At 43.1% G+C, this 20,626-nt stretch overlaps 1 protein-coding gene across 1 annotated transcript; it reads left to right on the top strand.

Moving 5' to 3' along the window:
• The first annotated feature begins 1,256 nt into the window (after positions 1-1,256).
• Positions 1,257-20,218, top strand: hsf4 (heat shock transcription factor 4). Its single transcript, XM_085358967.1, has 13 exons — positions 1,257-1,382; positions 3,355-3,463; positions 3,540-3,667; positions 4,398-4,522; positions 7,285-7,360; positions 8,474-8,541; positions 9,635-9,734; positions 11,822-11,940; positions 12,019-12,249; positions 12,352-12,469; positions 13,604-13,669; positions 16,309-16,403; positions 17,867-20,218. The coding sequence occupies exons 1-12, from the start codon at positions 1,257-1,259 to the stop codon at positions 16,366-16,368; spliced, it is 1,326 nt and encodes a 441-aa protein (XP_085215093.1). The 3' UTR covers positions 16,369-16,403; positions 17,867-20,218.
• Positions 20,219-20,626: the final 408 nt, after the last annotated feature.

Raw genomic sequence — 20,626 nt, 5'->3', positions numbered from 1 at the left:
TTTGAGCATTAACAAATTTATCCTTTACATCCTCAACATGAAAGACAGACATGGTCACTAAGATGTCTTCTATTAGTTTGCACTTTTTGTTTTTTGGAGGTTTTGGAGATAACAGTTACCAAATATAGTCAAGACCTTTGACCTGTGACTGATCAGTTAATGAGTCTGTTCTTTATTCTACAAACTCAGATACAAAACGAAGATAAAACTACCATTTATATGTGGACAGGAGGATGGAGTGCTAAGCTATCCACTGAGGCTAGCAGTCTGGGTAGAAAGCTGCATCCATAAACTGTATGTGTGCAACCCACACACACATAACAACTTCTAAGTTTAGCAGAAAGCTGTTGACTACACTTGTGTCAGCAGTTTCTGACACTTTTGTGTAGGCTTCATATTTCTGCCCTGGACATTACTGCTTGGTCAACATTATAGTTTAGAGGTGAATGATTGGCTCCTCCGGGGAGCCGGAGCGTGCTTCCTCATTAGTCAAACGGGAATCTGCTGGTGAACTGCTAATAATTTTTTGTGTACTTTTAAAAATGTGGCCTGATTTTGGAACTTAACGACAGAAGGACTTAATCTCTTGAGATGAAACCCGCAGTGATAGATATCTGACACGAGTCATCATTCGTTTGTGATTCACTCAGATGATTAAAAAGTTGGTCTGTTGCTGTGGTTTTACTGTACAAGAGTTACATGTGTACTTAATAATGACACAAAGATATTTAAGATATGCTCACAAATGAATCAATTCTGTCTTTTCTGGCTGACATAAAGGCACACTGCACGCTGTTCACTTTTACCAGTAGCCTTTTGATGGTAGGACAGCACTGTGTTATTGAAGCTTTTGTGTGGATGCTGTATTGTTTGACTGGGCGGGAGGCCGGGGTGGGGGGCGGGATTGTGCATGTGTGTGTGCTGACATGGACCTTCTGTGATGGCTTTCAGCTGGATGGATGATGTGGTACTGAGGACAGTGAGAGGAGAGTGGAAGAGAAAAACAGGCTGAAGGAAGATTTTAAAAACACTCATTAAACAAACGAAGCACGCGGCGAGACGCACGGCTGACTGAGATGGACTCGAAGACACTGAGACAAACTTGGGATTATCAGTAAGGGATCATCAGAAGAGGAGTTTCTCAAACATGGACTAGTCTGGGAGCGTGCACATATATAGACAAACACACACTCACCCTCATACATTCGCACACTCTGTTCCCTCGTGAGAGGCCTTGGAAGCGGACAGGTGCCATTATGCAGGAGTCTCCAGGTGCGGTTGGTGTGGATGGCAGCTACACTAGTAATGTTCCAGCCTTTCTAACTAAGCTGTGGACCCTGGTTGAGGACCCAGACACCAACCACCTTATCTGCTGGAGTGCCGTGAGTCACATCTACATTAATATTAATGGTTACTACTTAATATTAATTTTTAGTACAGTATATATAAGAAGTGAATATGGCATAGGTTGTCTATGAGAGACTGACCAGCTTGTTAAAGCTCTGGGGAAACTGTTGAAGCTGATGTTGCAGCTTTAACAGTACAAAAAATCCTACATGTCTTTATTGTACGGTTGCAAGATCTTTATTTGGTGGTGACTTAGTGGTTTCAGTATCAAGGCTTTGTTATTGGGTTGTTTAGCTTGTTAAGTAGTTGCATTTCTGATATTGATCCTATGTAACAAGTAACTCCATCAGTGGACTAAAGCTTTGAACAGTATCGTAAAGTAAATATTTCTGTTAATCTGAAATAGTAACAAAAATCTATTTGTGTAGTGTGAAGGCATCGAGTATGACCACAAATCCAGCACAGAGGCTCTGCCATGTGTCCTCGAGAACACCGCTGTGCATGTAAAGCTCACTGCTCATCCATGTTTGAGTTATTTTAACAAATGCAAACAAAAGCCGCTAACAAAAGCGTTACCCCCTTCAAAGCGTGTAACGTTTAGTTACAGCAGACCTTCCCAAAGTGTGGGGCGCTGAGCCATTGCAAGGGGGGGGGGGGGGGGGGGGGGGGCGGTATGAAAGGGGGGGACGCTTGGACACTGCTAGCACGGGGCGCCCACACAAACGCAAAGCAGGAGATGAAGCATCGCTGAATATGTTTCCAAATCAACTTCATTCTAAGCCAAAGACTAGAAAATCTGGTGAAGCAAATCTGCCCTTTGGCTTCACCTGCACAGGTGCGGAGGTAGGTCTCCCTGCAGGGTTGGTTTTCCCTGTGTCGGGAGCAGCGCTGGGCTGTTCAAATCACGGACAAACAGGATCCCACAGCTGTTTATGTTTTTACACCCATTTTGCACAGAGAGGCATTTTTGAAAAATGTATTGACAGCAATGTTGAACATTATTACACAGGAAAAAAACAAGTACACGTAAAATAATCACACGGTGACGCCTCTGCCTTTGTAAATGGAGGGACAGTAACTGCGTGTAAACCTGCAGACAGTCAGATTAACAGTATTTTGTCTCTATCTGCCATTCTGCGATTCATCTCCTGTAAACAATAACGTGGCCACAGTGTGACGTGAAAAAGGCGCATACCTTTGACGCTGCGTGACCAACTCTGTATTCCTCGTCCACACAGAAACGCAAAAATTTCGGAATTTCGGTAAAATGTACAAATTTATACCTGCTGGTAAGAAAAAAAAGGACAAAAATGGGCAAAAACTGGGTAAAAGTTCTGTTGTTATTCATTTAATGTTCCCCAATACATGCAGCATCCATATAACGTTGATTTCACCTGGTTTCAAACAGTGATGTTGCATTTTATCACTGACAGACTCTCTGCTTGACCAAAACACCAAATTCCCAAATAGACAAACATTTACTTTCATGTTTACACCGAGTTTGTGCTGCGCTGCGTTACTGGCGTTACTCACTGCTAGTTCTGATTAAAATGTGTTATTATTGGGATCAGTCATCTGTAGACGAACCCCGGCATCGGCCAGTTTTCCAGATGACTCCCTATTGTTAGTATTATTTAATAACTCATAACGTATTATTATTTAAAGTTAACTCAGCTACTTGTAAGAGCTTACCTGGATGTCTGTGAAATCCAGAGATGGAATCAAACGCAGCACGATGGTAACCGCACTCAATGTGTAAACACATTTAAAAAGGCTAAAAGTTAACCTGATCTTCAGTTTCTTCATGTTTTTGGTTGATCTGAGGAAAAGTACATCACAGCGGTGTTTCCTGTCACACTGAGCTGCCGTACGCTAATGTTTGCAACACAAAAACGATTCAGTACAGATTAGTACGCACATGAATGATGTATTTCTCTCAGTGCTGGATTAGCTATGCACAGAGATCCTGAAAACTGATTCTGCATTTCTGTGTTTTCTCTGTTTCAGACTGGGACTAGTTTCCATGTGTTTGACCAGGGTCGCTTTGCTAAGGAGGTTTTGCCCAAATATTTTAAACACAACAACATGGCAAGCTTCGTCCGGCAACTCAACATGTGTGAGTTTCTCCTCTCCTCTCCTCTCCTCTCCTCTTCATTCTCCATTTATTTATCAGTCCTACTTTTTGCTTATAGATGGTTTTCGTAAGGTGGTAAACATCGAGCAGAGTGGTTTGGTGAAACCTGAGAGAGACGATACAGAGTTCCAACATCTGTACTTCCTCCAGGGACATGAGCACATGCTGGAACACATCAAAAGAAAGGTATGGATGCAGATAGGAGCAATGTCTCTGAAGGAGTTCTTCATTATGCTAAATTGTTTGTTTTCCTTCATAAAAATTATTAAGATCCAGTCCAGATGCTTTTCTTTTCAAGCTCCTTAGACGACGCTTCTATCAAAGCCAATAACAGTGTGGTGCTTTGACCAAAGTCCAAGACCTTGCTATTGGTCCAGTTAGGTGAAGCTGCACGTTTAGAGAGGGGTTTTGCACAAAAAATTTTATTTCTCTCTTACAAAAAGACATCTGAGAAACAGAAATCATTGTTTTCTTTTTATATCAGTCTGTAACAAACCATCTCCCTCAGCTCTGGACATCCAGTGACAACATCATACTTCAAGAGTTCAGGCGCAGCTTTTTTCACTGAACACTGTTCAAATTTTCACATAAAGGAGATTTTAAAACGTGACATGAAAACACAGCATTGGTGTAGTTTGTGGACATGAACTACCATTCGTGTAAAACGCCCGTAGAACTGTAGTATTTCTGTTGTCATAAATTAATTCTATGCCAAAGTTCTTATGATTTATCTTAACATATAATTCAAATCATTCAAAAATGAGAAATGTGATTTTTCCTTTGCATTTGTGGGAAAGTGAGAAAAATGGACCCGATATTGATGCTTGATAATTGCATCATTTGAGGTGTTTTTACCTGAACACACAACATAATGTTAGTTTGGAAATGAGTTACCCAGAATGCATCATGTTTTCAGGTGTCCATAGTGAAGAGTGAAGAGACTAAAGTTCGTCAGGAGGACCTCAGTAAGCTGCTGTACGAAGTCCAGCTTCTCAGGACACAACAGGACAACATGGAGTGTCAGATGCAGGACATGAAGCAGTGAGTACAGGACGTGTGTGTCTGTGTGGGTCTGTGTGTCTGTGTGTGTCTGTGTGTGTCTGTGTGTGTCTGTGTGGGTCTGTGTGTCTGTGTGGGTCTGTGTGGGTCTGTGTGTCTGTGTGTGTCTGTGTGTGTCTGTGTGGGTCTGTGTGGGTCTGTGTGTCTGTGTGTGTCTGTGTGTGTCTGTGTGTCTGTGTGGGTCTGTGTGTCTGTGTGTGTCTGTGTGTGTCTGTGTGTGTCTGTGTGGGTCTGTGTGTCTGTGTGTGTCTGTGTGGGTCTGTGTGTCTGTGTGTGTCTGTGTGGGTCTGTGTGTCTGTGTGGGTCTGTGTGTCTGTGTGTGTCTGTGTGTGTGTCTGTGTGGGTCTGTGTGGGTCTGTGTGTCTGTGTGTGTCTGTGTGTGTCTGTGTGTCTGTGTGGGTCTGTGGGTCTGTGTGTGTCTGTGTGTGTCTGTGTGTCTGTGTGGGTCTGTGTGTCTGTGTGTGTCTGTGTGTGTCTGTGTGGGTCTGTGTGTGTCTGTGTGGGTCTGTGTGGGTCTGTGTGTGTCTGTGTGGGTCTGTGTGTCTGTGTGGGTCTGTGTGGGTCTGTGTGTGTCTGTGTGGGTCTGTGTGTGTCTGTGTGGGTCTGTGTGGGTCTGTGTGTCTGTGTGTGTCTGTGTGGGTCTGTGTGTGTCTGTGTGGGTCTGTGTGTCTGTGTGTGTCTGTGTGTGTCTGTGTGTGTCTGTGTGGGTCTGTGTGTCTGTGTGTGTCTGTGTGGGTCTGTGTGTCTGTGTGTGTCTGTGTGTGTCTGTGTGTGTGTCTGTGTGTGTCTGTGTGTGTCTGTGTGTGTGTCTGTGTGGGTCTGTGTGTGTCTGTGTGTCTGTGTGTCTGTGTGGGTCTGTGTGTGTCTGTGTGTCTGTGTGTGTCTGTGTGGGTCTGTGTGGGTCTGTGTGTGTGTCTGTGTGGGTCTGTGTGTGTCTGTGTGTCTGTGTGTCTGTGTGGGTCTGTGTGTGTCTGTGTGTCTGTGTGTGTCTGTGTGGGTCTGTGTGTGTCTGTGTGTGTCTGTGTGGGTCTGTGCGAACTGATATCACAAGTCCCGCCCCTTCTTGATTTTGATTTGTCATTGTCACAGAGGCGACACTGTTTCAAAAGTTCAACAGATTTTTAGGTAAAAGGGATTTTAGTGCAGCAGAAAATAAAAACACTCAACTTCAGACGATTCGCACAAACGTGCTGAAAAAAGTTCCCTTTGACTCAAAGCCTGAAGTTTCAGACACACGTTTCAGTCCAGTGTGAACTGGAGCATCAGACGTTCTGCAAAATCACTTTGTTTATTTTACTGTAGGTGCAAAAACTACATTTGTAGATTATTACAGTCATAAACACGTGTAAGCACAGAAACGTTTAATAGTTTATATTTGACTGAAATTTGAATGTGAATTACTGTGATTGTGGAAGAGTGTTGTGCTGTTCTCTGGAAGAATATAAGCACAGTCTTTCATATTAACTAACAATTATTAAAGCGTAGACACCTAAATAAAAACAGTTAGCCCTTTTGGATCGTTGTGATCCTGTTTTTATTTATTTTAACATTTTAACCTCTGAGGGAGCTGAAAAGTATGATGTGTGTGTGGAGCCCAGAAACATGACTGACGCTTGTTGGGCTGCATAAAGTGTCCTTGTTCAGTTTTACACTGGCAGAGAAACGATGCCCTTCCTGACTCTTCTGTCTCCTTGAAAAAATATTTCACATTTTTCTAGTTAAAAACATTTTTTTTATTTGTCCTCTGAACTTGTTTTTGGTAAAATAAATACAGCCATGCTACAGCGATGTCCGCTCGTGGTCATCTGACCCACACACTCACACATTGCTGGCCCATGTTGAAGACAGGGATTGTGTCAGAGCAGCAGCTAACCTGTGTTTTGTTTCTCTTGCTAAGTAGATGACCTCACTTTTTTTCTACACACTATTGTTACTGAACAGAGCTGCTGTGCCTGTTGTGTGGCTGCTTTGTGCTCCGTATTGTTTGTTAATGAGAGAAGAGAATGTTCACCTGCTCACCTGACTAACACACACACACACACACACATCGGTAACCACTGGTAATCTTCTCAGAAAGGTGAGCACACGTGAACACAGGTGCGTGCATATGTATGTGAGCAATGGTGTGGACATCCATCACAGAAAGTCAGTGTGTCAGCAGGTGGATGATGAACATCATCGCTGTGTGTTTATGTCGACGTGACGCCATTGCTTCCTTTAGCTACCCTGCACACATTTCCACATTGAGGGAAATTTGGGATTTAACCAACACAACTATTTAAACTTTTCTTCTTTTGCACATCAACAAAACAAAGACAGAATCTTCATTTCCTCAGGGTGGATTGTTTTTAGGCAAATGGAGGAAAAGACAGCTAATAGAGTCATAAATACATTATAGAGATTGCACATGATTAAACTTGTTGAGCATGTTTGGCTGAAAGATTTCTGCTGTGCACTGATGCCTGACAGGTTAAATGAAACACTGCTTGTGCCTGAAGCACGCATGCTCGTGAGATTAACCTGAATGAACCTAAAGTAGTGAAAAAAACCTACATGGAAGAATCGACTGTGCTCTTTTCTTTGCATCACATCGAAACCCAGTTTTTAACTCTGCTTATTAAAAACGTAATTAGTCTATAAACAGGTGGCTATAACAAAACGTTCAGGTCGTACTTGTAATGTTTCGCATTCGTTCTGCTCGTTCCGCCTTTCTGATCTCTGCAGTGTTTCCCCTCCGTTTGCAGGCAGAATGAGGTGCTGTGGCGGGAGGTGGTGTCACTGAGACAGAACCACACGCAGCAACAGAAAGTCATGAACAAGGTCAGTCTATGGGTACTCATGATGCATTTATATGTTTATGTAAAACACAGATACAAAAGTAAGTAATGAAAGTTTTTGCCTTCACGTTTGACTCACGGGGCGGTCGTGGCTCAAGAGTTGGGAGTTCGCCTTGTAATCGGAAGGTTGCTGGTTCGAGCCCCGGCTTGGACAGTCTCGGTCGTTGTGTCTTTGGGCAAGACACTTCACCCGTTGCCTACTGGTGGTGGTCAGAGGGCCCGGTGGCGCCAGTGTCCGGCAGCCTCACCTCTGTCAGTGCGCCCCAGGGTGGCTGTGGCTACAATGTAGCTGCCATCACCAGTGTGTGGATGTGTGGATGACTGGATGTGTAAAGCGCTTTGGGGTCCTTAGGGACGAGTAAAGCGCTATATAAATACAGGCCATTTACCATTCACGCTTCTGTATTTCACATGTATCTTCCACTCTAAAGGAATAAACACTGAACAAATACTTCAAAGCTATATTTCGGTGATGTTACCGTTTCTTTCTGTTATCGCTGAGCTTCCAGCATCTTTGTAACTGATGAAACCTGCCAGAGGTCGGCAGCAGGAGTATAATTTTCCTTCCAGACGTTATTCAAACTACACAGTGGATGTTTGTTCTCTGTGGGTTCGTCGCTGTGGTGGAAAGTAAATGAAGTTCTTTTCACAGCTAAGGTGATTTATGTATAAATTTGTGAGACGTTTGAATGCAGGACCGACGGCACTTGTATCACAGTGTTTTACAGTATTTCTTTTGAACTTTTTGTTTTAGAGTTGAAGGTAAATGTTCTGGCGTCATAAAGCATTGTTTCCTTTGCTTTGATAGAGTGCTGTTTTAACACCGTCAGCTAGCTTACTGGATTGTTACTTGAAGCATCAGCACTTTTGCTGCATGTCTGATTCACAAAAAGATGAATCAGTTTATAAAGTGAAAATGTTCAGACCATCAGACCTGAGAAACACAAAGGTTCATCGTCTGAACATGTGAGCGGGGAGGTTAGGGCTCGTGTCTCTCAGTTTCCTGTTCTGTTTATATCTGAAGGTAAAAATGAGAGTTGGTGATGTTTTCCTGTGTGAGCTGCTGATTCACACATGCTCGTTCTGTCTTTGCCAGCTGATTCAGTTTCTGTTCAGCCAGATGCAGTCCAACACACCCAGCACTGTGGGCCTAAAGAGAAAGCTGTGAGTAGACACACACCTACACACACAGAGCCGTGCACAAACACACACGGGCGCACAGTAGAGCAATCAACAAAAGTGAGACAAACAGGGCCACAGTGGGGCAGAGGGAAGGGCTGGCTCAGCTGACAAACTGAATAATCGAACTCAACAAGCGATGTGAATGGAGACAAGTGCTGAATCAGTCAGTCAGACACAAACACACACACACAGTGAAGGCAGAGCAGGGTGCGCGACCCTGCACGACAGGCTGTGTGTGTAAAATGCTGGTTCAGCTTTGTTACTGAGAGTGAACGAGGCCGACGTGAGAAAGCAACGGCACGCCGCAACACAAAAGTGCCAAAGAAATGTGTATTTCTGGGTCGGGAAGAGTTCAGATGTATGCTTTGCAGAAATGTGTGTCTTTTTTTTCATACACTTCCACAATCTGGGTTTTGTGTCCTAGTTCATCTACTCTCACTGCAAGTTTCCTTGCTCCAAAATTAACCTTTTAAAAAAGCTTCGAGCTCATTTCTGCATGGGTCTTAACATGAGCACAAGTCTAGCATGTTTGCCATCATAGTTACAGTGTTAGCATGTAAACTGAAGCACAGATTCCTTGGATGGTCTGTATCACCACAGACAAGCATACAGTTTGTTGGTTAATCCATTAAAAACATTCCACATACACATCACAGAGGTCCAGTTTAATGATTTAAAACAGTGGAGGTGGGGTCTAGCACACCACTGGCTGCTGCCAGCTGACTTTGCCCTTCAGTGTTGAGATTATTATCCGTGGATATAAAGCACACACACACAACCATGTGTTTGCTGCATGGACTTGTTGGTTAATAAATACAAAACCGAAGGAGCACATGAGCTCTTGAAAGACTGAATCTTGTGACACAGCATTGTTAATTACAAGAAGCCGTGTAACAAAGACGGATCGAAAAGACCTGTAGCATTCAGCAGGTTTCAGTGTAAACACCACAGACAAACAGACGTCTGCTCCAGTCACACCAATTAACCATTTGTTAATTAGTACATTGATGATCATTGTGCGTAGCTGATATTACTACTGTTTTATAACTTAGTGAAACAATAACGCTTCCTCCAGGCCTCTGATGTTGGACGATGGCTCTCCCAGCCCTCCTGCCTCCAAGTTCAGCCATAGTCACCAGATGGAAGCCATCCACGAGCCCTTCTACATCCAGTCGGTGAGAACGACACACCTCAAGTCTGGTTTTCAGTTTGTTGAAAGTACCGTGTGGACACATTTTACTGGGAACTATAATTAATAATCTGCTGTGCTGCTGCTGACCTTCCACATTCAGCACAAACAGCGCTGGTAGCAACATGCAGTCAAATCAGCTGTGAGGTAAACAGCTGGCCTTCCTAAGTGCTCGGCTATGTGCGATTCTAAAATGACCTTTAAAACCAACTGATCGAGTACATACACACTTCCCAATACTGATGAATCTAAATGTAGAACCATGACAGCTACTGTGTTAAATCATAATTTATTATACAGATGAGGACAGAATCATTAGCACCTCTGATACTAATAATGAATCATATCATTTTTGCTGGATAATAGATTCTATTCTTTTGTTGTAGGTTTTGGCAACTCGCACCTACATCGCCTGAAATATCACAGCCCATTCTTCTTTGGCTAAGCTCTCAGGCTTCTCCATGTTTGATGGTCTCTTCTTGCATTTACCTCAGTCTGAAGAACTTCAGTGGGATTTAAATCAGTGCATTGTGCAAGCCATTCAATAACATTCACTTTGGCCTTCTGCAGGTAGTTCTTCACTGTGGAGTGCTTGAGGTTTTCTTTCAAAATCTTCTGTTATCTTTCCCGACTCCCCACAGTTGTGTCTCACTGTGGGAATGGTGTCCTTGGGGTTGTCTAAGGAGCTTGGGAAGAAAAGCATCTGGAGATGCTTGAAGATGTTTCACCTCTCATGGTGGAGAGTCCCAGATTTAAGCCCTGTGGGAGTGTTCCCCCAAGAGGGTCATGGACTCCCTATTGATCCTCTACCTAATCCCACGAGCCAAGGTGTGAAAACAGGTGTGGGTCACAATCAGCCAGAGTTTCGGGTGTGTTCATTGTGAAACCTGGCCCCACCTTATCATGTGATTTCCTGAGGTCAGATGGCCCAGGATGTGAGTGGGCATTAAGGCGTCTGGGAAGGGATCTCAAAACTGGATTATAGATGGCAGAGAGTTGGTGTCGTAAACCCCGCCTCTGTTCAAAGATGGTCGCTCACAGTGGACATAGATGCTTCTTTCACTCCTCTTTCAAACCATCTGTCCTCTCTGTCTAAGATGTGAACACTGGCGTCCTCAAAAGAGTGACCTTTGACCTTTAGATGCAGATGGACCACTGAGTCTTGTCCTGTGGAGGTGGCTCTTCAAACAGGAGAGGCCTCTTCAGATATAAGTAGTGTTTCTAGCCAAAGAGCTCTAGTTTTGTCTTATCTGACCAAAGTCTTCTGGCTTGAAGACGTCTCTTCTGAAGAAGTGGAGTTTTGTTCCTGTGCAGGCTTCTCGTGATTATCTTCTTTGAGACTTCAGTTCCCAACTCGGCCAAGTCATTCACCAGTGTCTCGGTCGTTCTTCTGCTGTAAACACATCTCTCACTAGTTTCCTTCTTTGAAATCTTTTGCTTCCTACCTCTGACAGACTGGCTCTTTACTGTCCAGCTTTCTTTGATGAAACTTCTCACTCCAGTTCATGATACTTGGAATGATAACTTTGGATCCATCTCCTATTTTATGAACATCAACAATTATTTTTTTCCATTTTAGACAAGCGTGTTTATAACTGATGCACTTTTTAACCTTTAATAGGAGGGGTTAATCATTTTGTCCTCATCTGTTTGAATACATATCCTAACACTCCAGCGCCATCAATCCAGCTGTTACTGTACGTCACCACTAGGGGGAAGCAATGTGCAGTGACAGATTTAGGGGGCCACCGATGTGCTTCACTGCAGTCCGAGGTCAAACACATGAGTCTGTAAAGGACTGTTACATACAGGCTCTGCTGCAAAGGCAACAATCACAGAAGTGTTGAAGTTGAAAAAAGGTCTAAACGAGTCCAACGAAATTCTGACTTCAACTGTTTTCAGGAACCAAAAGCATTTATGTGGGCTCACAACCAGATATGTTTGAACAGATTCTAGGTTGTGTGTTGTTTTGTTTTTTTAACTAAATACAAGCATCCTGAAAATCTTCAACTTCATTGGTGCTAAATTTATTAGAGCAAACATGCATCACAGTCCTCTCCTCTTTGCCCTCAGCCATCCAGTGATACTGCTTCCTGCTCTGCTAGCGGACTTGCAGGAGGACCGATTATATCCGATGTTACTGATATGTCTCAGGCGAGCATGGCTCTGCAGATGCAGCCTGATGAGACTAGGTAGGAGATCCATGTGTGACTTTCTTGGCTCACTATTAAAAGCTACTTTTAACACACAACGTGTGACTCTGCTTGTAGGGAGAAGTGCATGATGCTGATCAAAGAGGAGCCTGTGAGTCCAGGGGTACGAGGGGGAGGAAAAGGAAGCAGTGTACCGGGAGGAGAGGCTGTAGCGTTGACCTCCCCGTGTGAGGTGTGCTCCTCTGAACCACCTGTCCTTCCTGTTGCAATGGTCCAATCTGTTCTGGAGGGGAGGGGCTCTGTAGGCTCCATGCTGGAGAGGAGGAGCAAGAGACCTGCTCTGGAGAGGTAGGTGCTCACAGGTGGACGAAGTCATGAAAAATGTAATGCAACAGAAAAGTACTGTGAGGTGTATGAATTGTATAACACATCCTCCATGTGTGTGTGCAGAGCTGAGGTTGCAGACACAGTGGAGAATGTGGACATGAGTCTGGAGGAGCTGCAGCATCTGCTTCTTAGGAGCCATCAGCAAAACGCTGTGGAAGCTGGGACCAGTGCTGTCATGGATGTCAGTAGATATTTGCGACATCAGGCTGACCGATGTCAGTTTGATGATTATTAGGGATGGGTATCGTTTAGGTTTTATCTGATACCAGTACCAAACCGGTACTTTTGAAACGGTGCCGGTGCTTAAACGGTGCTCGAACCGGTGCTTAAAGAATCAAGAACACCAACTTTGTCCAAAAACCTCTCATGTTCAGCTGTTTTTTGTAAAAAGATAACAATGTTAGCCTTTTCTGCAGCTATGGGGGATTTATGGCATCACTCTTGGCTGGAAGCAGTGCTTAAACAATGGAAAAAACAAACTTTGTCCAAAGTTTAGCTGTTTTCCACTTTTTCTTTGGTCATTTTAGCCTTTTTGGCCAGGGTGAAGGGAGTATCTGCCATCAAACAAGAAGACAGCCGCATGTAACTACGACGGTGTTTGCTAGTTCACCTTACATGCATTAATGTAATAACGTGGTTAGCCTACTCAACGTAAATTACACACGAACAACATTAAGCTACTCACGCAGAGAAGAACGGCTGCTGCTGCATCATCATCCTCATCATTTCTGCTACACTGGCAGGGCTAGGGGCCAGGACTCTCCTCTTCGTGTTTTTGGGGGATGTTGCATAACAGGCACCACACCCGCAGTAGATGTGCTCGGTGTGAGGTCTCGCAGCAAGCTATCAAATACGGCGCATTTCTCGGCTTTAAAAAAAAAACGCTATGCGTCGCCAGGTGTTTCATCAGATTCGAGGTGTTACCTCCTTTGACAGTATCACAGTATCAGCTTAAAGCACTTGTTGCTGCTGAGTTTGCATCTTTTGCTGTGAAGTACAGCCAGACTTTGACCGCTTCGCCTTGGACATTTTTAATCTGTAGCTCTGCTCTAACAGAACGTACGTACCTGGCCCCGCCTACTATCCTCGGAAACGTAAAATGATTGGCTAGAATCCAAAGTGTGTGACATCTCAGTAAAAAAAAAAGCAGAAATAAAGCACCGAAATGTGCTCTGCTTTTCGGTCTGGTTACTACCGTTTATGTCAGAACCGGTGCCATGATACCGGTACCCATCCCTAATGATTATAGACAGCAGCCAGCGGAGTGTATTATTGTATTCATATCATTATGCTGCTTCCCCCCTGTTTCTTCTAGCCTTTCAGTCTAAGTCTGCCTCTGACTGAGTGGAACTTCACAGAGATGGAGCCCAACCTCAAACCAGTAAGTTTAGTCATGTGACTCTCAAAGCTTTAGTCACTGGGAGGTAAACCAGCTCAATAATATTGAAAAGACCCAACAATCCCCTACGAGCAAGCACGTGGCGATGATGGAGAGACTTTCATCTTCTATTTTATTTCCAGTTTCAGTAACATTAAATTCAATGTTCATCTGATTCTTAGACATTTTTCCGCACAGCAACACAAGTGCTTCAGTTTCACTACGATGATGTGCATCAGTGTGAAAACACTGATCAGCTACAAAGTGAATGCTGTAACAGGATCAGTCACATCAGTGCAGTGTGAAAAAGCCCCAGCAGGTGGAGCTTTACTACAGCAGCTCCATACTGCTCTGTGACAGAGACACTTAAGGAAGCAGAATGTGACTCTGATACAAACTCCAGATGTTTTTATACCGTTCACCTTGTGGGAAGCTCTCACTACCAGCAGCTGCAGGAGGACAAAATATTCTTCTTACAGCCTCATATTCACTGGAGTTTAGTGATGTTTTGTATGAGACCTCTCCACCTTTGAGGATCTTTGAGAGTCTTCTGCAGATCTCCTCCTGATTGGTTGATCCCATGGGCTGGCCTATTGATGTGTCACCTGCTGATTGGTTCCTGTGAACATTTTAAAAACACTGGTTCCTGCTCAGCCTCCAGTCAGTGATGATGAACTGACTCTGACACCGGAGCTCCCCAGTCTCTTATTTTGTAAAGCATCTCAGCCTTTCCTGTGGTGCCAGCACTCTTGTGTGGGGGTAAAAATGAGTATGTTCAGACCCTGTAGCACAAAGTTTCTCTCCTCTCAAGCCTTGGGGTTCTCATCAATCAGTCACCATGATACTTTGGAATGATCTACAGCAGCAGGGGAAACCTGCTCGTGTGTCTGCTGGAGTTGAAACTTCTTTTGAAGTAAATAAACATAATTTGTCCATGCACTGCAGACCAACCCAACTCTGGCTAAATGTCTGCTGCCAGCTCAAGCAGTGAAGGTTTTGGGAACACTTTGGAAGGCTGTGCCTTTTCTGGCTTTCTCCTCGGTCACTATTGTTGGAGTTTCTTCAGTCAGATTTTCCCCCACTTTCGTGCCTCAGAGGTGCAGCCCTCTTTCTCGATACATCGTCACCAACATCTGGCTTTTTAAAAACCCACTTTGAGAGATCTGCATTTTTAAAAATTGCCTTGAAGAATGGTCACATGGTAACCTAGTGCCATGAAATGTTGATCTGAAGTCAAAGGAGCTTGCAAAGAAAAGCGTCTGGACTTCTTTAAGTTGCTTGAAGACGTTTCACCTCTCATCCGAGAAGCTTCTTCAGTTCTAAGGTCAAATGGTGGAGAGTCCCAGATATAAACCTAGTGGGAGTTTCCCCCCACAGAGGGACAAAAGGACCCCCTGATGATCCTCTAATCGCCTGAGCCAAGGTGTGAAACTGGGTGTGGGTCCCAATCAGCCAGAGTTTCGGGTGTGTTCATTGTGAAACCTGGCCCCACCTTATCATGTGATTTCCTGAGGTCAGATGGCCCAGGATGTGAGTGGGCGTTAAGGCGTCTGGGAAGGGATCTCAAAACTGGATTATAGATGGCAGAGAGTTGGTGTCGTAAACCCCGCCTCTGTTCAAAGATGGTCGCTCACAGTGGACATAGATGGCTTCTTTCACTCCTCTTTCAAACCATCTCTGTCCAAAATGTGAACATTGGCCAGAAGAAGCTTCTCGAATGAGAGGTGAAACGTCTTCAAGCAACTTAAAGAAGTCCAGACGCTTTTGTTTGCAAGCTCCTTGACTACGATGACCTGGATGACTGAGAACCTTCACAGACATGTTGATCTGAAGTGTTTTTTCAGATCAACCACTGCTAACTGCCTTTTCCTAATTGTTGACCCTGAATGTTCCTGCTATCCTACAAAAACACAAAACCCCAGCACTGCACTCTGTTAAACTGTCTTATAATTACAGTGTTTTCTGATCCTGTGTCACCACATTGTTATATCTGCCATCCTATATTTCACATGTGCAACACGGGTGGCTTCAGATACCCCCCCACAGCCCACTCATGTTGACTGAAGACACAAAGACCAGCTGTGGAGCCCTGCTAGTTCTGTTTAATACAACTGTTACTTTAACTTGTGGTCTGAGTCTTAATTCATTCTTCATCCTGCTTCTGTTCCTCTTCAATTTAGATGAGAACACTTGATTGTTGACATTTTCTCTGTGTGATTGTAGAGTCTTTACCTTACAGTATAAAGTGCATCGAGTTGGTTGTTGTAAATAAAATTGAGCTGAGATTATTCAGTAATTATAAATACATAAAATTCAGAGTTTTGTATGAAGAACACATAAAGTGTGATTTGGTGTATTTTGGATGTTTTAAAGCCACTAAAATTACAACCTTTTATTAAATGTTCAAAGCTCCCTTTAGTGCCACGTTTGTTCATAATCTTTTCTGTTCCCAGCATTTACAGCCTTGGTGTTTATTAGCATGGATATTTCATAACAACATGAATGAGTGAATGATTTATTAGCTCATACTGAGTTTTGTACAGTGCAGTCCTCACATATTTGTTGTGTAAACAAATTGTTTGATATAATATGAAACGTTTCTGTTGGGATTTATTTTAACGTGTGCATGTTTATTTTCACAGTACATGTTCCAGAACCAGGAAGTCGAGGCTTTTCCAGCCGCTGGCTGTGAAGAACAGTGAATTTGTGCCGTGAACAGTCCTTTCTGAGGTGAAAGGTAAAAGTCTCTTGTTTAAGACTAATGTCAATGCAGCTTCATATTGTCAGAGGATCATCAGACTAATCGAACTGTCAAACAAATCCATTTCTTTGTGCACGAATGCAGGACTGTTTTTTACAGTGTTGTCACGTCACGAAGAAATGATTTAATCAGCGTATTTCTCACATCAGCCACAAACCACACGCATGCTGCATCTGACTGAATCGTATTCGTTTAGCTGCTGGAAAGTGTTATGGTAACTTTTTGTGATTTAAATAGACTTTTTGCCCGTACACAATGAGACACAGCTTCTCATTGTTCGTTCATAGATCCCCCTGGTATTACACTGAAAATAAACATTGTAATGTATTAACAGATATAAAAATCGTGACACAGCTCCTCGCTGCTCGCACACAGCAGACCTGCTCTCTGATTCCTGTTCAGGTTTGCCACCGTGTGGTCAGAATCAGACTTCAGAGGTTCAGAAGTCTTTGGATGACGAGAACATTTTAGCTTCTGTGTATCGACCTCGTAGATCGTTAGTTAAGCAACCTGGGACTGAGGGGGCGGCTGAATCCTTGGTTTGGGCTCAGGAGGAGACTCACGTTGCTTTGGGATGTGTCAGGGAGGAAGTTTAAGAATCTGCTGCATCAGATCTGTGGAGGTACCTGCTATGGTGACCTCTTGAAAGTATAAATAGTTGTTGTCACTTTTAAATAAACTGAGTGGCTTTAATGCTTGCATGAATGAAACCATTATTATAAAGACATCACTTGACCCACATGTCCAAACTCCTGAAAGAGTAGCTGATCGCAGCACAGAAACAGCTTTAGTGAAGGTTACAGCTGATACTCTTAGAGCCTGCTAGACCTCAGGTTGACACCTCAAACCTTTATATTTTATTACAGAGATTAGCATGCTGTAGGCTTTAAATGTACTGCGTGCAGCGGATGAACCAAATCTCTTTAATATGCTCCAATTTTTAATATAAATGGGGAGTCTTCTTCACAAATTAAGGTTAATTATGGGGTTCCAGTGGGCTCTGCACCGCGGCCGGCCCTGTTTACATTATACATGCTTCCCTCAGGCAGTATCATCAGCATACATTTTCATTGCTGCTCAGATGATACCCAGCCAGAAACAGAGAGCATATTTCTCCCATATTGACTTCCTGTTAAATCTGGAACTGAATTTAAAATCCTTGAATAATCAGATTGGCCCTTATGTCAAAGACTTCGCAGCACCACATCAGCACAGAGCTCCTCGCTCGCAGACCGCTTCTGGTTCGTTTAAAGGAGAACGGGAGGCAGAGCTTTCAGCGTTCAGGCTGCTTTTCTATAAAACTAGACGTTTTTTGTAATGTAAAGGTTTGTAACCTCATCTGCATTATTTTTAATAAGAAAATGAACGTGATGCCACACCGATGACTGAAAACTGTGTGCTCAGTTTCTGACGCTCCTTTCTCCTGTTTGTGTCTGCAGGTCACAGACGCTGCCGTTACGCTTTGTACTCCAGTGGGCACCAGTTTGAGCCCCAGGCCCTGCCAGGCTATTTCCTACAAGTGACTTTGATTTTATTCTTTATACATCCACATGCCTACAACAGAAAAAGGTCTCTGCAGTCGTTTTGATCAAAGCTTTTACTTCCTGGTTTTTTGACTTCATCGGATCTATCAGCTGTCTGATCTGTGGGCGTGAACGATACCCACATGGCGAAAAAAGATGTTAGTGACTATGATTTTCACAGTTAACCAATCACAGAAGAGCATTACGACAGCCTTACATCTAGACTCTGATATTAAGCCGGATGGATGCAGACGGTGCATTCTTGGCTCCTGCACTTTAGTCTTTGTGTGAGAGGGAGTTCCTGCTTGGAGAGGTGACTTTTTCTTCCTATAAAGATTTCACGACAGATGAATATTTTTTATTAGTTTATCCTTATTAAGAATATGATGTATTTGTATCAAAGAACAAACTTTGGCAGATTTTATGTGATTTTCTCAGTCTGTGTAGGAGTGTAGATTTTGAGGTATACTTTAGGCATTTGAAAAAAATCATATCCTTCAGAGAGATAAGCGTGTTCGCGTTTCTATCAGGCTGTGTTAAAATCCATAAAGAAGGCTCTCTGAAATCTATCGCAGTAGAAGGTAACACCCATCTTTGCACAGTCCCAACGTGAAGCCTGGGATTAGGTTATTTCTCTTCTGTCTGATTTAAGTGTTAAGTTTTAATAGACAGATTCTCATTTGACAAAATCTACACTGGACACTACGGCATATTTGCACAATCGGTATATCTAGTCATTTATCTCTAGTTACAACAGTGGGTCATTGATTTCCTGTTTGTAAATAGCCAGCACTGGGTTGCTCAGTAAATGAATGACAGCATTTTTAAACCGTAATCTTTCATCTTGGAGACGAGTGGTCACACAGTGTTGCTGCACTTGTATCTGTGCTCAGTGCTACACATGCATAAAAACCAAAGTCAGGACAGGGGGCTACGCCAAAACCACAAGGAGACGAAGAATTCGTCAGCTGTCCAGGAGCCGGTGTTTACTTTGACTTTGTTTCACTGAATGTACGGTGGGGTGATTACTTGATAATTGAATCTTTTACCTGCTTGAAGGAATGCGTCTTATTTACTCTGGATAACGACAGTTTATGACAGATTATGACGTTGGACATCGAATATTAGTCCTCACCACTGTTTGGAGGCAGTAGATGAACTTGAATTGTGCAATACTGTACAGAACTGTGAGAAACTGCAATGACCATAGGAATGTAGAGAGCAGCAGCTGTAAGTGGTGGACTGGAAAGCACCATAGAAAGATGCACTGCAGAAGGATAATGTTAGCTTGTGAGCCTAAAAGCCCCGCTATTCATACAGAGTCTCACAAAAGCTTCAAATTTTAGTAGCATTAGTGAGGAGGTCAGCTGCAGCGCTGCCTGCAGCAAGGCCACGACCAACATCGTGCTGCATCGTGTAGCCGCGCCTCAGTACCTCGGCGCTCAACCAAAATCACGACTTGTGCAGAAAATCTGCAGCTTTTGCCCACGATGTGAAGCTGACCATCATGGTTTTTCCCCCATATGTATATATATATATATACATATATATGTATGTATATATGTTTTTTTACATACACACACACACTTATACACTTGCAGGCTAACATTTGATAATTTCATTCTCCATGCAGCTTTTGGAAAAGGGACGGAAAGCAAGTTGTGGTGTAAACAAATGAAATTGCACTAAAAATGACAGTTGTATGATATTTGAGAGTACACAGTACATTTTAGACATAGCATTTATTTGTGTTCCTCATAATAAATATGAGTGTAATTACTTTTTTCCAAGGAGTGATGAATACATACATTCAGCTGCTGTTGTGTTCTTAATTTATTCCGTTTTCCACTTTTAATCATTTGCACTGGAAATGATCAAACTGTGTGTTCAGATGACATTATGCCTGTCGGGATTGCAGACAGATAAATAAGTATTGATGTTCAACGAGTGAAAAGATCTCTGCTGTAACAAAGCCTGGCATCCAAAAGCACCTCTGCACGCTAAATGGACTCTAAGAAATGTGCATAGAAACACACATCACGTATATTAAAGCAGAAAATCCTGTCGACACCGGCTGTCAGTGAAGACAAAGACATGATCTCAGTGCTTAGATGCTTTTGAAAGTGGGCCGCTGAAAATGTGAATTGTTTTAAATGGATTTTTATTTTTAAAGAATAAAGTGTATCGTTACAGGGAGTCAAAGAAACTGAACATGTATTCCACCTGTGTGTGAAATATTTAAATGGAAACTCCAAATAAAAATTCATAACAAACAAATTATTTATTTGAAGGATTCATCAGAATGTGTTAAACTGTATTTATTCTGTTTTATGTAAACAGCTAACAGGAGCATGCTAAGTTAGCTTGTTAGCTAGCTTAGTAATAGTTTATCTAAAGCAGGGTGACCAACCGTCCTCTTTTTCCCGGACATGTCCTCTTTTCACGTTCTGTCCGTGGGGGATTTTCGAGATTGATAAAAATGTCCGGGTTTTCCTATATTCTGACAGAGGACCCATGTGTGTGACGTCATCCCCAATCTGCTGCTTTGTGAGCACGTTCTGCGCTCACAGACTAGTGATGGGATTTCCGGCTCTTTTTAGAGAGCCAGCTCTTTCGGCTCTGAACCGGCTCTTCAGGTTGTTTTGTTGCTTTAATTAATTTATTAACAATAATATA

This window comes from Diplotaxodon limnothrissa, linkage group LG7 (assembly GCF_057381915.1).
Source record: "Diplotaxodon limnothrissa isolate DT_005_m linkage group LG7, D_limnothrissa_male_GT1.1, whole genome shotgun sequence".
In the NCBI taxonomy this organism is placed as follows: domain Eukaryota; kingdom Metazoa; phylum Chordata; class Actinopteri; order Cichliformes; family Cichlidae; genus Diplotaxodon; species Diplotaxodon limnothrissa.
This window is presented reverse-complemented; position numbering and strand designations above follow the sequence as displayed.